This window comes from Anolis sagrei, chromosome 5, assembly GCF_037176765.1.
Source record: "Anolis sagrei isolate rAnoSag1 chromosome 5, rAnoSag1.mat, whole genome shotgun sequence".
Classification (NCBI taxonomy): domain Eukaryota; kingdom Metazoa; phylum Chordata; class Lepidosauria; order Squamata; family Dactyloidae; genus Anolis; species Anolis sagrei.
Genome location: NC_090025.1, coordinates 55,093,880 through 55,106,861, shown reverse-complemented (window position 1 = coordinate 55,106,861; position 12,982 = coordinate 55,093,880). Strand labels below are relative to the sequence as shown.

The window sequence follows — 12,982 nt, the reverse complement described above, 5'->3', positions numbered from 1 at the left end:
GACATTAAAAACAATAAAAAGGGCACCTGCTTGTCAGTTTTTCTTGGATTCTTTTCAGTTTGTGAAACCCGAGGATGTGGACAAGATACTTGGAGGAATGAGGCCCACCACGTCCATCCTAGACCCCTGCCCATCCTGGCTTCTTAAGGAGGCCAGAGGGGGATTGGCCGAGTGGGTAACGGTGGTGGTTAATGCCTCCCTTCGGGAGGGCAAGATTCCAGCGAGCCTAAAACAGGCTATTATAAAGCCGCTGTTGAAGAAACCATCACTTGACCCCACTAAATTGGACAACTTTCGGCCTGTTTCCAATCTTCCCTTTTTGGGCAAAGTCATGGAAAGCGTGGTGGCCTCACAACTCCAGGTATTCTTGGGAGACACGGATTATCTGGATCCGGCACAGTCTGGTTTCAGACCGGGACATGGTACCGAGACGGTCTTGGTCGCCTTAGTGGATGATCTGCGCCGGGAGCTAGACAGGGGGAGTGTGTCCCTGTTGGTGCTCCTGGACCTCTCAGCGGCCTTCGATACCGTCGACCACGGTATTCTTCTGGGGCGCCTGGCAGGGATGGGCCTTGGGGGCACTGCTCTGCAGTGGCTCCGGTCATTCCTGGAGGGTCGTACTCAGAAGGTGTTATTGGGGGACTCCTGTTCAACGCCGCAGCCGTTGACCTGTGGCGTTCCTCAGGGTTCCATCTTGTCCCCCTTGTTGTTTAACATCTACATGAAGCCGCTGGGTGAGATCATCCGGAGTTTCGGGGTGCGGTGTCACCTGTACGCAGATGACGTCCAACTCTGTCACTCCTTTCCACCTGCTACTAAGGAGGCCGTCGAAGTCCTGAACCGGTGCCTGGCCGCTGTAATGGTCTGGATGAGGGCGAACAAACTGAAATTAAATCCAGACAAGACAGAGGTACTCCTGGTCAGTCGTAAGGCCGAACAGGGTATAGGGTTACAGCCTGTGCTGGACGGGGTCGCACTCCCCTTGAAGGCGCAGGTTCGCAGCTTGGGTGTGACCCTGGACTCATCGCTGAGCCTGGAGCCCCAGGTTTCAGCGGTGACCAGGGGAGCATTTGCACAGCTCAGGCTCGTGCGCCAGCTGCGCCCGTATCTTGGGAAGTCTGACTTGGCCACGGTGGTACACGCTTTGGTCACATCCCGCCTCGACTACTGCAACGCTCTCTACGTGGGGCTGCCCTTGAAGACGGCCCGGAAGCTTCAGCTAGTCCAGCGCGCGGCAGCCATGTTGTTAACGGGAGCTGGACGCAGAGAGCATACAACGCCTCTGTTGTCCCAACTCCACTGGCTGCCGATCTGCTACCGGGCCCAATTTAAGGTGCTGGTGCTATCCTACAAAGCCCTAAACGGTTCCGGCCCAAAATACCTTGCAGACCGCATCTCGGCCTATGAGCCCACGAGGGCCTTGAGATCATCTGGGGAGGCCCTTCTCTCGGTCCCGCCTGCCTCACAGGCACGTCTGGCGGGGACGAGGGAGCGGGCCTTCTCGGTGGTGGCCCCCCGGCTGTGGAACACTCTCCCGGTTGAAGTTAGACAGGCGCCCTCCTTGATGGCCTTCCGTAGGGGCCTAAAAACATGGCTCTTTGAGCAGGCCTTCAACTAAGTATAGTTAATTGACATTGGAATGAATTAGGACTGCGATTTTTGGCTATGACCCCAGGACTTGACGAAGCGGATTTTTAGAATAAGTATATGTTGTGTTGTATTTGTCTGTTTTGTATGTCCAGACCCGCTGTACATTGTTTTCCTTGTTGTTGTTCACCGCCCCGAGTCGCCTCCGGGCTGAGAGGGGCGGTCAATAAATGAAATAAATAAATAAATAATAAAATAAATATTCTTATGTCAGTAGAAAAAGGAAAAACAAGGAGGCGATAGGACCTCTTCGAGGAGAAGATGGGGCAATGCTGACAGGGGATAGGGAAAAGGCAGAACTACTTAATGCCTTCTTTGCCTCGGTCTTCTCACAAAAAGAGAGTCTTCAACCTCAGCAAGATGGAGTGGATGAGGGATTGGAGGACATCCAACCCCAAATTGGGAAAGAAGTCGTCCAGGAATACCTGGCCGCTCTTAATGAGTTCAAGTCCCCAGGACCAGATCAACTACACCCAAGAGTATTGAAGGAACTAGCGGAAGTCATTTCGGAACCATTGGCAACCATCTTTGAGAGTTCTTGGAGAACGGGAGAAGTTCCAGCAGATTGGAGGAGGGCCAATGTGGTCCCAATCTTCAAGAAGGGAAAAAAGGACGACCCAAACAACTACCGTCCGGTCAGCCTCACGTCGATACCGGGCAAGATTCTGGAAAAGATTGTTAAGGAAGTGGTCTGCAAACACTTAGAAACAAATGCAGTCATCGCTAATAGTCAACATGGATTTATCAAAAACAAGTCATGCCAGACTAATCTGATCTCTTTCTTCGATAGAGCTACAAGCTGGGTAGATGCGGGGAATGCCGTGGATGTAGCGTACCTGGATTTCAGTAAGGCCTTCGACAAGGTCCCCCATGACCTTCTGGCAAGGAAACTAGTCCAATGTGGGCTAGGCAAAACTACGGTGAGGTGGATCTGTAATTGGTTAAGTGAACGAACACAGAGAGTGCTCACTAATGCTTCCTCTTCATCTTGGAAAGAAGTGACGAGCGGAGTGCCGCAGGGTTCCGTCCTGGGCCCGGTCCTGTTCAACATCTTTATTAATGACTTAGATGAAGGGCTAGAAGGCATGATCATCAAGTTTGCAGACGACACCAAATTGGGAGGGATAGCCAATAGTCCAGAGGACAGGAGCAGAATTCAAAACGATCTTGACAGATTAGAGAGATGGGCCAAAACTAACAAAATGAAGTTCAACAGTGACAAATGCAAGATACTCCACTTTGGCAGAAAAAATGAGATGCAAAGATACAGAATGGGGGACGCCTGGCTCGAGAGCAGTACGTGTGAAAAAGATCTTGGAGTCCTCGTGGACAACAAGTTAAACATGAGCCAACAATGTGATGTGGCGGCAAAAAAAGCCAATGGGATTTTGGCCTGCATCAATAGGAGCATAGTGTCTAGATCTAAGGAAGTAATGCTACCCCTCTATTCTGCTTTGGTTAGACCACATCTGGAATATTGTGTCCAATTCTGGGCACCACAATTCAAGAGAGATATTGACAAGCTGGAAAGTGTCCAGAGGAGGGCGACTAAAATGATCAAGGGTCTGGAGAACAAGCCCTATGAGGAGCGGCTTAGGGAACTGGGCATGTTTAGCCTGAAGAAGAGAAGGCTGAGAGGAGATATGATAGCCATGTATAAATATGTGAGAGGAAGCCACAGGGAGGAGGGAGCAAGCTTGTTTTCTGCTTCCTTGGAGACTAGGACACGGAACAATGGCTTCAAACTACAAGAAAGGAGATTCCATCTGAACATTCTATGATTCTATGAATTATAGTTGAGATGAAGAATTGCATTTAGCCTATGGCTTTAGCAAAGGAAGAGCAAAGATATGGCTAAAATAGACTGAAGTCTTGCATGGAACAGGGGAGAAACATACTTACAGACGTCGTGTAGCCCTTTCAAACCAATTCATGGCCCCAGACGCTTTACAAAGAATTTTCTTTCTTTTGATCATTCCCACATATAACCTTTTTGATTTAAGAGTTAACATTTAATCATGCCATAATGTCACAGTTATATTTCTTCTGAAGGACTGCAATGCATCTAGCCTTTTTGAAAGTCAACGATCTTTCATAGCATTTGCAGATGCAATTACAGGCATAATAGTCATGCTCCAAATTAGCTACCATGAATAATAATAAAAATAATAATTTTATTCCTTACCCGTCTCTTCTCATGGCTATGGAGCAGGTTGGGTTGCAGCTCAGCTGCCTACTTGATCCTTTTAGTTACCCAAACACCACACAGATGAACCAAAATAGTAAGTTTATTAAGAAAAGAGTATCTAATATAAAAACAGTTTCAAAATATATCCATGAGTTAGATTTCCAGAAGCTTAACAGAAAGTGAAGACCAACTCTGAATAGTAATTCCAAAAATCACTTAAGGCAAAAGCAAGAAACTGAAATTGCAATTAGACTAGAATTAATTCCAAAAGCTTGAAAGCATGTACATGACCATAATCCAAAGGCTTGATACTTGAACTTGACTATAATCTCAAACTCTTGAATCTTGAAACATCATTTGTAATTCAAACAGTAGGCATGGAACTTAAACAGGAAAACAAGATACAGACCCAAGAACGGAACTCCTAACATGGAACTTCCAAGACAGGCAACTTGACACATGAAAAACCAATGTTTATTTATTTATTTATTTATTTATTTATTTATTTGCATTATTTGTATACTGCCCTTCTTAACCCCAAAGGGGACTCAGGGCAGTTCACAATGTCCTCAGGGTGGTTCACCCACATACATTAACTCAAATTCCTTAAGAATACTCCCTCTGACCCATGACATCACTCTTTCTCAAACCTGAGTTCCCTTTGTTTATATTTCAGTCTTTAAGAACACCGGATTTGTCTCTGTTTCACACTATCATTTGTGATCTGTAAACGCTGGGTTACCTATAACCCTCCCATCTCCTCCATATTTCTTTCAGAGTAAATCTCTAGCCTATTCTCATAAGAATCGCTCCCTGTTTTCCTGACAACAGATCTACCCACAACATTCCAATTGTCTCAAAAAATGTTTCACTTTCCCCACAGAAATACCAGACTCAACCAGAAAATCCTCATCCTCAGAGGCTTCACAGGCCTCAACAGGTTGCACCACAGCTAAAAACACATAAATATATAAAATATACACATTAAAATGTATTTCTGCAAAATACATATATTAAAATACACAGAACAAAGATCAAAATATAGTGAGTTTAAAATTCATGATTAAAACTGGTTGGAGAGGCCTGCTGGAAGAGATAAAGGTTTTAAATTCTGACAGCCAATTTAGCATTCAGAGCTTTTCTGGCAGGTCATTCCACAGTCTTGGGGTGGCCAATGAAAAGGTCCTCTGGGTAATGATCACCAGTCAGGTCCTGGCAGGCTGGAGTAGCCACCCCTAGAAGACCTAAGTGTTCATGGCAGATTGTAAAGGAACAGGTGATCCTGTAGATAACATGGACCCAACCTATGTAGGGGTTTAAAGGTCAAAACCAACACTTTTCACTTTGCCTGGAAACTAACTGGCAGTCAATAGACTGCCTTTAGTGTAGGTGTAATATTCTCACTTCTGAATGCTGCTTTTATGTGGGAGTGGCTCATGCTGATAAAATATTACATGTTAAAAGAAAGTGTCCAAATGAAATAATGTGAGTATGAGACCTTGATCATGCTTTCATATAGGTATTTAGATCCTCGGGTACAGGTTTCAGTGTGATCAAATCATCATGTCTGATTTTGTAAGAACTATGTTTCCTGTGAGTTAAGAGATGGTCAACAATGAGAAGCTTTTTCAAATGTGTATAGTTTGCAGTTGTGTAGTAATTTATTCAGTCATGAAAGACTTAACTGAGTTTTAAAAAGAAAAGGAACAGACAGTAAATTGAAGACCTCATTTGTAGAAATAAACTAGGCTTTGCTTTAGTAAAAATACTTTTGTAACTTCTCCAGAGCACAGTTAAGCATCACAAGTGGTCTCAACTATCCATTATCACATTATTATGAGGAACTACATCATTACTTTAAATTAGATTTACTTAATTGGCCAGCTGGTACTCTTCTTGTCAAACTGATAAACAAGCTGTGCTTTACAATTTCATAATCATGAGACTAAAATGCAAAAACAATAGCAAAAAGCTAAAAAGCATATCTCCTTTAATTTGAAAAAAGAAGACAAATAGGAACATTATCTAGACAGTTGTTGTGATAAATGTATTGAAAGTTAATGTTTCTTTTTGTGCAAAGCAGCCGCATGTGAATTTTAGGCTGAAAAAGTCCAAACTGTAAAGATTTTTGTCAGTGCAGGGATTTTCTCATCAGGTGTGTTCAGCATTTGAAAAACATACTTTTAGATCATTTTTCAAATATTTTTTCAGCCCCCACTTTTTCCTTTTGAACTCAGTTTGCAGTAGTTGATGGGAAAGTGGGAGGAGAGGTAAGACACTAAGACATTTTCAAAGCTGCTGAAAAAGAATGGCAGACAATTAAATCTGCCCCTGAGAAATTATGATAGTTAAAGGGTATGGCTATGGAAGACATTGACTAAATGGAACAATGAAAGTCAAGTTATACCTTATAGTGCTTTTTTATTTAGTGTTTCTTCTTGTCCTCAGCTGCAGTTCCTTTCTGTCTGAACAAAAAAAAAACCACTATTTTCTGCATGGAAAGTTATATTTAGATGCATAAAGACTATTTTTTGTGTGCAAAACATTTCCACACAGAAGAGCACTGTAGTTGGAAATTTGTTCCATTTTTTTGCACATAGTTGATTTTCATATAATACACTTTCAATACAAAAACAGCATTTTCTGCATAGGAATTAGTATTTCTGAATTGAAATATTATTCTCCATGAAGGAAAAAAAGTTTTATTTGTTCAAAATGCTGCTTTCTGTGCAAAACAACCATGTGTAAAATGTGCACAGAATAAGTGTTTTGCGTGAAAAACCATCAAAAACTGTGTGGTTTTCAATCATTTTCTTGCAAAATAATAATACTTATGTTCATCCTACTCTGATTTTTTTCTTTTTGGTCTCACATTTCTCATTTTTCATCTGTGAATTATTGGCAGGTTTGCAAACTCAGGTGTTTTGAGATTAGAGATATACATTGTTAGAACCCAAGATTCAGTTTGGAAACTAGTTCACCACTTTGGAAAAGCTCTATCCACATTGCTTTGAATTAGGTCTCAAACCCATGCTGAGATTCAACAATCTGAAGATGACATCTTCCACTTTTGTCTGGACGTTCCTTTTTCCATTTTGACCCTTCTTAATGATGGGCTCTATGTGTTTTTTTAAAAAAATATATAGTATGCTCTCATTAGGAAAAGCCAATGAGGAAAGAACTATCCAAGCCAAAATGACTAACATAAAAAACAGTGATTGGAAAATATTTTGCAAAACTTTCCTGAAATGTTCAATATATCTGTCAGCTCTTCTGCCTCTTTCCACTCTCCTCCCTGATAGTTTTCAATGTGAAAGACATTAGTTTGCACAATAGGTTATGTGACTTTTTGGAGCATGAAGAATGAATGGATCCAGGGAGTCAGATTTACCTTAGGAAAAACCTGGGTCAATATAGAGGATTGATTTTGGATTACAGTGCCCATTCTTACAACGGATATGGTAGGGAATGGATTAGATGGCCCTTGAGATCCCTTCCAACTCTATTCTGTGTGCTTTAATTCACATCTAGGTTGTTCCAAAACAAGGTTGTGGAGAGGGTACAGGTTTGGGGAGAAGGCTGTATTGAAGTCAGTATTGAAAAAAAACAAACACCTGTCATATTAAAATGAATTTTCCTGTATGAGGAAATACTAGACATTTTAATTCTGTTTTGTCAGTCTCTTTTTTCCATCTCAAGAAAATGGAATTAAGAATTTTTGGAAAGTCCTGCCTGATAGCCCTTACATTGCGCAACTATTTTTGTGGCATGAGCTTAACTTAAAAACTTTCCAAAACATTAATTACAGTTGCTATTTTAATGCCTACAAAATCACTTCTGCCCAATTAGTTTTACAAAGTAAATTCATTAAAATAGCTATTTTCAGGACCTTTTAAAAGAAAATCAAAATGGCACAAGTCACTGAACTATGGTTTAAAACAGATTTAAGTGCTGATGCCACTCACATCTTGTACCTACAAGGTAACCAAGGGAATTACAGTTACATTTCAAATTGAGAAAAGCTTCCTATAGTTATGGTAGCAATGAGCAGTGTCTGTATGTGTGTTGTATGCACACACACATGTATGTACACTAAAAACTAAAAGACATTGAAACCATTAATATTGTAGTATTCATATATACTCAAAGGTATTGCTTATTGAATAGTATATGTAATTTCTATGTTCACACTTAATTCTTGTTTTATTGTGTGTGTGACTGTTTCTTGAATTCCTTCCTTTACTATGAAGAGAGGGATGCATGTCTTTTCGGTAAATCCATGATCAACAGGTTCTACATTTTTCCTCTTCACTGTATAATTTAAATAAAAACATGTTCTGAAATTAATTAAGAAACATAATATATGGCTAGAAGGGTAAAAAGCTGCCATACTTCTCATTTTCAAGCTTTTTAATGGCTAGGCTATGGCATGCAATTTAATTAGGTGCAGAATGAACATGCATTTGTGTCACGTTTTTCAAATAATGAGCAAAGATCACTGTTTGAACAGAAGTGCTCCTGCTTCAAATTAATCAGAATGACTTCAACTGTTGTCAACTGTCTAATGATGAAAACACTGAGAACACTTCATCTGTGCCCATTTTCTTCCCTAACAGTAAAATTGACACTACATTTCTTTGTCACTGGCATGTTCTTAATACTCTATGTTTCTTCCTCTTCTTCAGGCAGTAAATACAGATCCTGTTCCAGTGAAACTTCACTATGATAAATCACATGACCAAGTATGGGTGCTTAGTTGGGGAAGTTTTGATAAAAAATCTCCTACGCTACAGGTGAGTATTTTCATCTCAGTGATATGCACGTTAAATTCACCATTAAGAAGAATTATATATTTTATGTAATTCATATGTATTTCTCAATACCTACCCTATATATGCACATTTATAAGCCTAGAAATTGTAGTTGAAAAATCAAAAGAGTGAAATGACCCCTGAATACAAGAGTTCTTCAGTGATTCACACATCTTTTCTTTTTTAAGGTTTGGGAATAATTCAGTTTCCATGGATGCATTTGCTGATGTTGGTTGTTTTTGTATCATTTGTTTCAGAGGGGATTGTAACTATCAAGCTGATTGAGTTGAAAAGAAACTCTTGCTTGTAGGTGGGATGTTTCTGAATGCAAACTGTAATATATTGTTATTGATTATGACTTGGTAGCTGAAGAAAGCCTCCAGTGAATGTTAAGCATTCCATAGGCTGCAGTGTTATTGAACAATGCTTCAAAATATTTATATGGATTTTATGGCAAAATGAGCCAGAAAAAACCCTTCCTAACAGCAAATAATTGTTTTAATATTGATAAAGTCCCATGAGTTACTATCACAGCAAGCAAGGCTTGGGCTACTTGTAGTTTAATTCCACAACCCTTGAGATTGTGCTGGTGTAACAAACAGACTCTGAATGCCATATATGTGTCAGCACAGTAGAAACAATATCAGGCACTATCTCTCAATGAAATACAACAGTGGTAAAGCTGCAATTGACAAAGGAATACACACCATGCAGGAAGCGGGTGGAAAAAACAGTTAATTAACTTTTTTCCATCTTAAAGGTCTTGGGTTCAAAATTGAATCAGCTGTTGTGTTACAACTGTACACACTGTCTGCATAATTGTGCATATAACAGCTTGTAAATGCTAGAATTCAATAGCAGTGACCCAAGCATGATAGCATCGCCAATATTTCCCACTGCAACTAAATCTATGAGTCAAGCTACATGATACATTATAAGCATGTTAGGCTGTTTTTGGAGGATGGGATGAATTGAATTGAGACTTCCTATGAAGAAATGGTATAAATTACACAGCTGCAATTTTACCACCACCCCCCTCCCCGCTGCTAACATGCACACACTAGAGTTGGTTAGGTTCAGTCGGAATGTTCTTAATTCGGAATAAATTCAAAAAGATTTGCTTTTTGAAGCGATTTTGAACTTTTTAAGGAAACTGGAAGTCCCTTTGCCCTTCTGAACTTTTTCCACCATTTCTTTAACAAACCGGTAAGTGAGTCGGAAAATGATTCAGCATTTTTAAACCCAGTGGGTGCCTTTGCTCCCCCCCCTTTCCCCCTTGGAGCCTGCATAGCATTTTTAAACCCAATGGGTGCCTTTACTCCCTTTACTCCCCCCCCCCCTTTCTGGTGTAAAACAACTAGTTTCAAAGTAAAGACCACCCAATGAAACAGGAAATAACACTTTCAAACCATTAAAGAAGGATTCGGAAATCTTGGACGTTTCAAAATGTTTTGAACTTTTTTTGTGTGTGAAAATTGGAATTGACTTTAGAATCGAATCACCAGTGCCCCCTACATCCAAAACGAGATTTGAACCTTTTTTTTTTTTTTGGATCAAAGAAGCCTAGCACACACATATAGCTTTTAGGTTTGAGCAACCCGTCATCATCAGGCATGTGAAAGAGTTGCATCTAAACAGGGAATTTCAACTCATGTGGAGGGTATGGGGCTATGTGGTCTCTTATTCTTGAAAAATTATGTGGTTTGGGAGGGAGCATCCCCAGGATGTCCCGTTTAACGTAACTATGATGACTCTCGGGGTTTGGTGATTCACAAGGATGATCTATGGAGGTAGTCCCTGGGTTGTCACCTAGGCTTGACTATACCCATCAAGTGGGTGTAACCCCTTCTTTTCTGCAGATTACTGCAGTTAAACAATTAAATAAATAGGTCAAAACTGGTCCTTTATACCATACTTTATTTCTTGATAGTGGGACAATCAACTCATATGGAGGGTATGGGCCCATTTGGTTTGACCCTGCTGACAAAATCTGCAGTGGTCCCTCCTTGTCCACTTCTGAATTATCTGTTACAACAGGAGTAAGGGGATTGCACTCACCCAAAATGCAGAGAAGTACATTTCAACTTATTTCACTCAGTGTGGAATGAGTGGAGCTGGAAAAATTGGGAGCAGGATGTCCTTTCTGCATTCTGTCCTAGGCATGCTTGTTGGTCTTGTGTGCTTTCAAGTTGTTTTTGATTTATGGGATTGTAAGGCAAAGATATCGTGAAATTTTCTTGGCAAGTGGGAATTTGCTCTTGCCTCCCTTTAAGATTGAGAAATCATGACTTATCCAAAGTTTCTCAGTAGGTTCCCATGTCCATATAGGGATTAAAAGCCTGGTTTCCAGAGGTGTGGTCTAATGTTCAAACCATTAAATCTTTTATTTAGACCTAACACCTGAATCCAGTTATTGTTTCTCTACTGAACTACCAGCATATTCTAATATTTATCTCCTTTTTAGGCGCTAGTTTAGCTTTTAGTTTTACTTAGTCTGAAGAACCAATATTTAAATTTTGGTTATACAATACTTCTTATTGTTTCATGTATTTATAAGAATCCATATTCAGGACATATGCATTTACTAACGAGTCCATTTTAAATTATGAACTTGAATTTTACATTTTATTAATATTGATGTTCTGTGAATTGCAATATATGCATTTAATTGTATTATATTTTATCTGTGTGTCCTGCCTATGTTGTAGCCTGCCTTGAGCAATGCGAGTAAATAAAATGGTTGTTGTTGTTGTTGACACAAAAGCACAGTATGTCACAGCAAATGAGATCTATATGCTAGATTTCATTGCGGTTTTTTGGCATTGTATATTTCTATTATTATTATTTGTACATGCCCAGCTATCTTCACACACATTCATTAGTTCCGTGCTAATATGAGTGCTACAAATGTCACTGGAAATAGGGGAGCTGCTACCAACTTCACCTAGCATCCCCAGTGGAGGTTTTTAACATGGCATCACTCTGTTTCATTCAATGATTATAATTATCGCAGGGGTGTAAAATGCTGTGTTTTACCCAGTTCTAAATATTACACCCCTTATTGTTTTTCCAGTTGTTACATTTGTTTGCTGTTGTCTCTTTTCCTATCATGGAAAATCCATTAAGAGGTAAAAGATGGAATTACTGAACTTGCCAGTGTAAATAAATATTCTATCTAGTAATTCTAAGGTGAATTCATGGGGATTTCTTGTCAAAATATGTTCAAAGGGGGTTTGTTCTTGCCTTCCTCTGTGGATGAAAGAGTGTGACTTGCCTAGGTTCATTCAGTGGATCTCCGTGATTGAGTGGGAATTCAAACCCCGGTTTCCCAGAGTCCTATGGTCTTTCCAGACATCCATATAATTCAGAATATTAAGGCAGAAAATCCCACAATATCTGTTTTGAACCAAGTTATCTTAAGTCATAACGCCATATATTTAAGTTCAAAGCAGAAAATGTGTGGAATGGGCCCTAGTCTAACTCTGAAACTCAAGATCATGCTGACTCTTGGAAATGCCCTTGTGAGGACTTTCTTTGTTAACAGACATGGGTGAATGCCCATGATAATTATTTAATAATGTCCATATTTTCTGCATTTTATTTTCTCTTGACCTCACTGTCAACAATCTTGCCCCAGTTGTTTGGTTTGTATATATATACATACATACATATCAGAGAGTTCAGACAATATTTCTTGCATCTGTTGAAGTATGCTATAGACCAAAAAAGTGCATGCTATAATAAATTGGTATGAATTTAATGCAGCTCAGAACTCTTTCTTGTGGCATTAAACATGTAGGTAATGCTGTAATATGTTCTCCAGGTGATAACCCAGGCCAGCGGAAGTATATCTCACCATACTATTCATACGCAACCTGTGGGCAAGCAATTTGACAGAGTGGATGACTTTTTCATTCCACTTACAAACCTTCTCATCACTCATATAAGGTAAGTGGGATATTAAGTATAATGTGGTAAATAATCAGAGCTGAAACTTTGATCAGCTATTTAATATTTATTTTCAATAATAAATATATAATAATATGTTTTTTATAAAAAAAACTAATGGAATATGGCCATCACACATCATTTTCAAATGGTAGTTAATTATGTATTGTGTCAGAATAAACCAGGGGTACAGTTGTAATGTTTTAAAAAACACAAAATTTAAAAACTTGGCATTATATTAGGAATGAGAATTAGAGTAAGAAATATTACCAAAATCCCACAATGGACAGCCTTGTTAATTAAAGATTTAAATTAAGTTTTTTTTTACCCTAAACTAATGTATTGCAATATTGCCATAAATACTAGATAGAATTTGATTTCAGTGTCA

At 39.6% G+C, this 12,982-nt stretch overlaps 1 protein-coding gene across 4 annotated transcripts in view; it reads left to right on the top strand.

Moving 5' to 3' along the window:
• The window catches only part of FSTL5 (follistatin like 5), a 445,346-nt gene that overhangs the window by 407,697 nt on the left and 24,667 nt on the right, over positions 1–12,982 (top strand). For all 4 annotated transcript variants that reach the window (XM_060778765.2, XM_060778762.2, XM_067468703.1 and 1 more), the window contains 2 exons: positions 8,521–8,628; positions 12,470–12,594. In XM_060778765.2, coding sequence (XP_060634748.2) covers positions 8,521–8,628; positions 12,470–12,594 — 233 coding nt within the window. The remainder of the gene's footprint in view (positions 1–8,520; positions 8,629–12,469; positions 12,595–12,982) is intronic.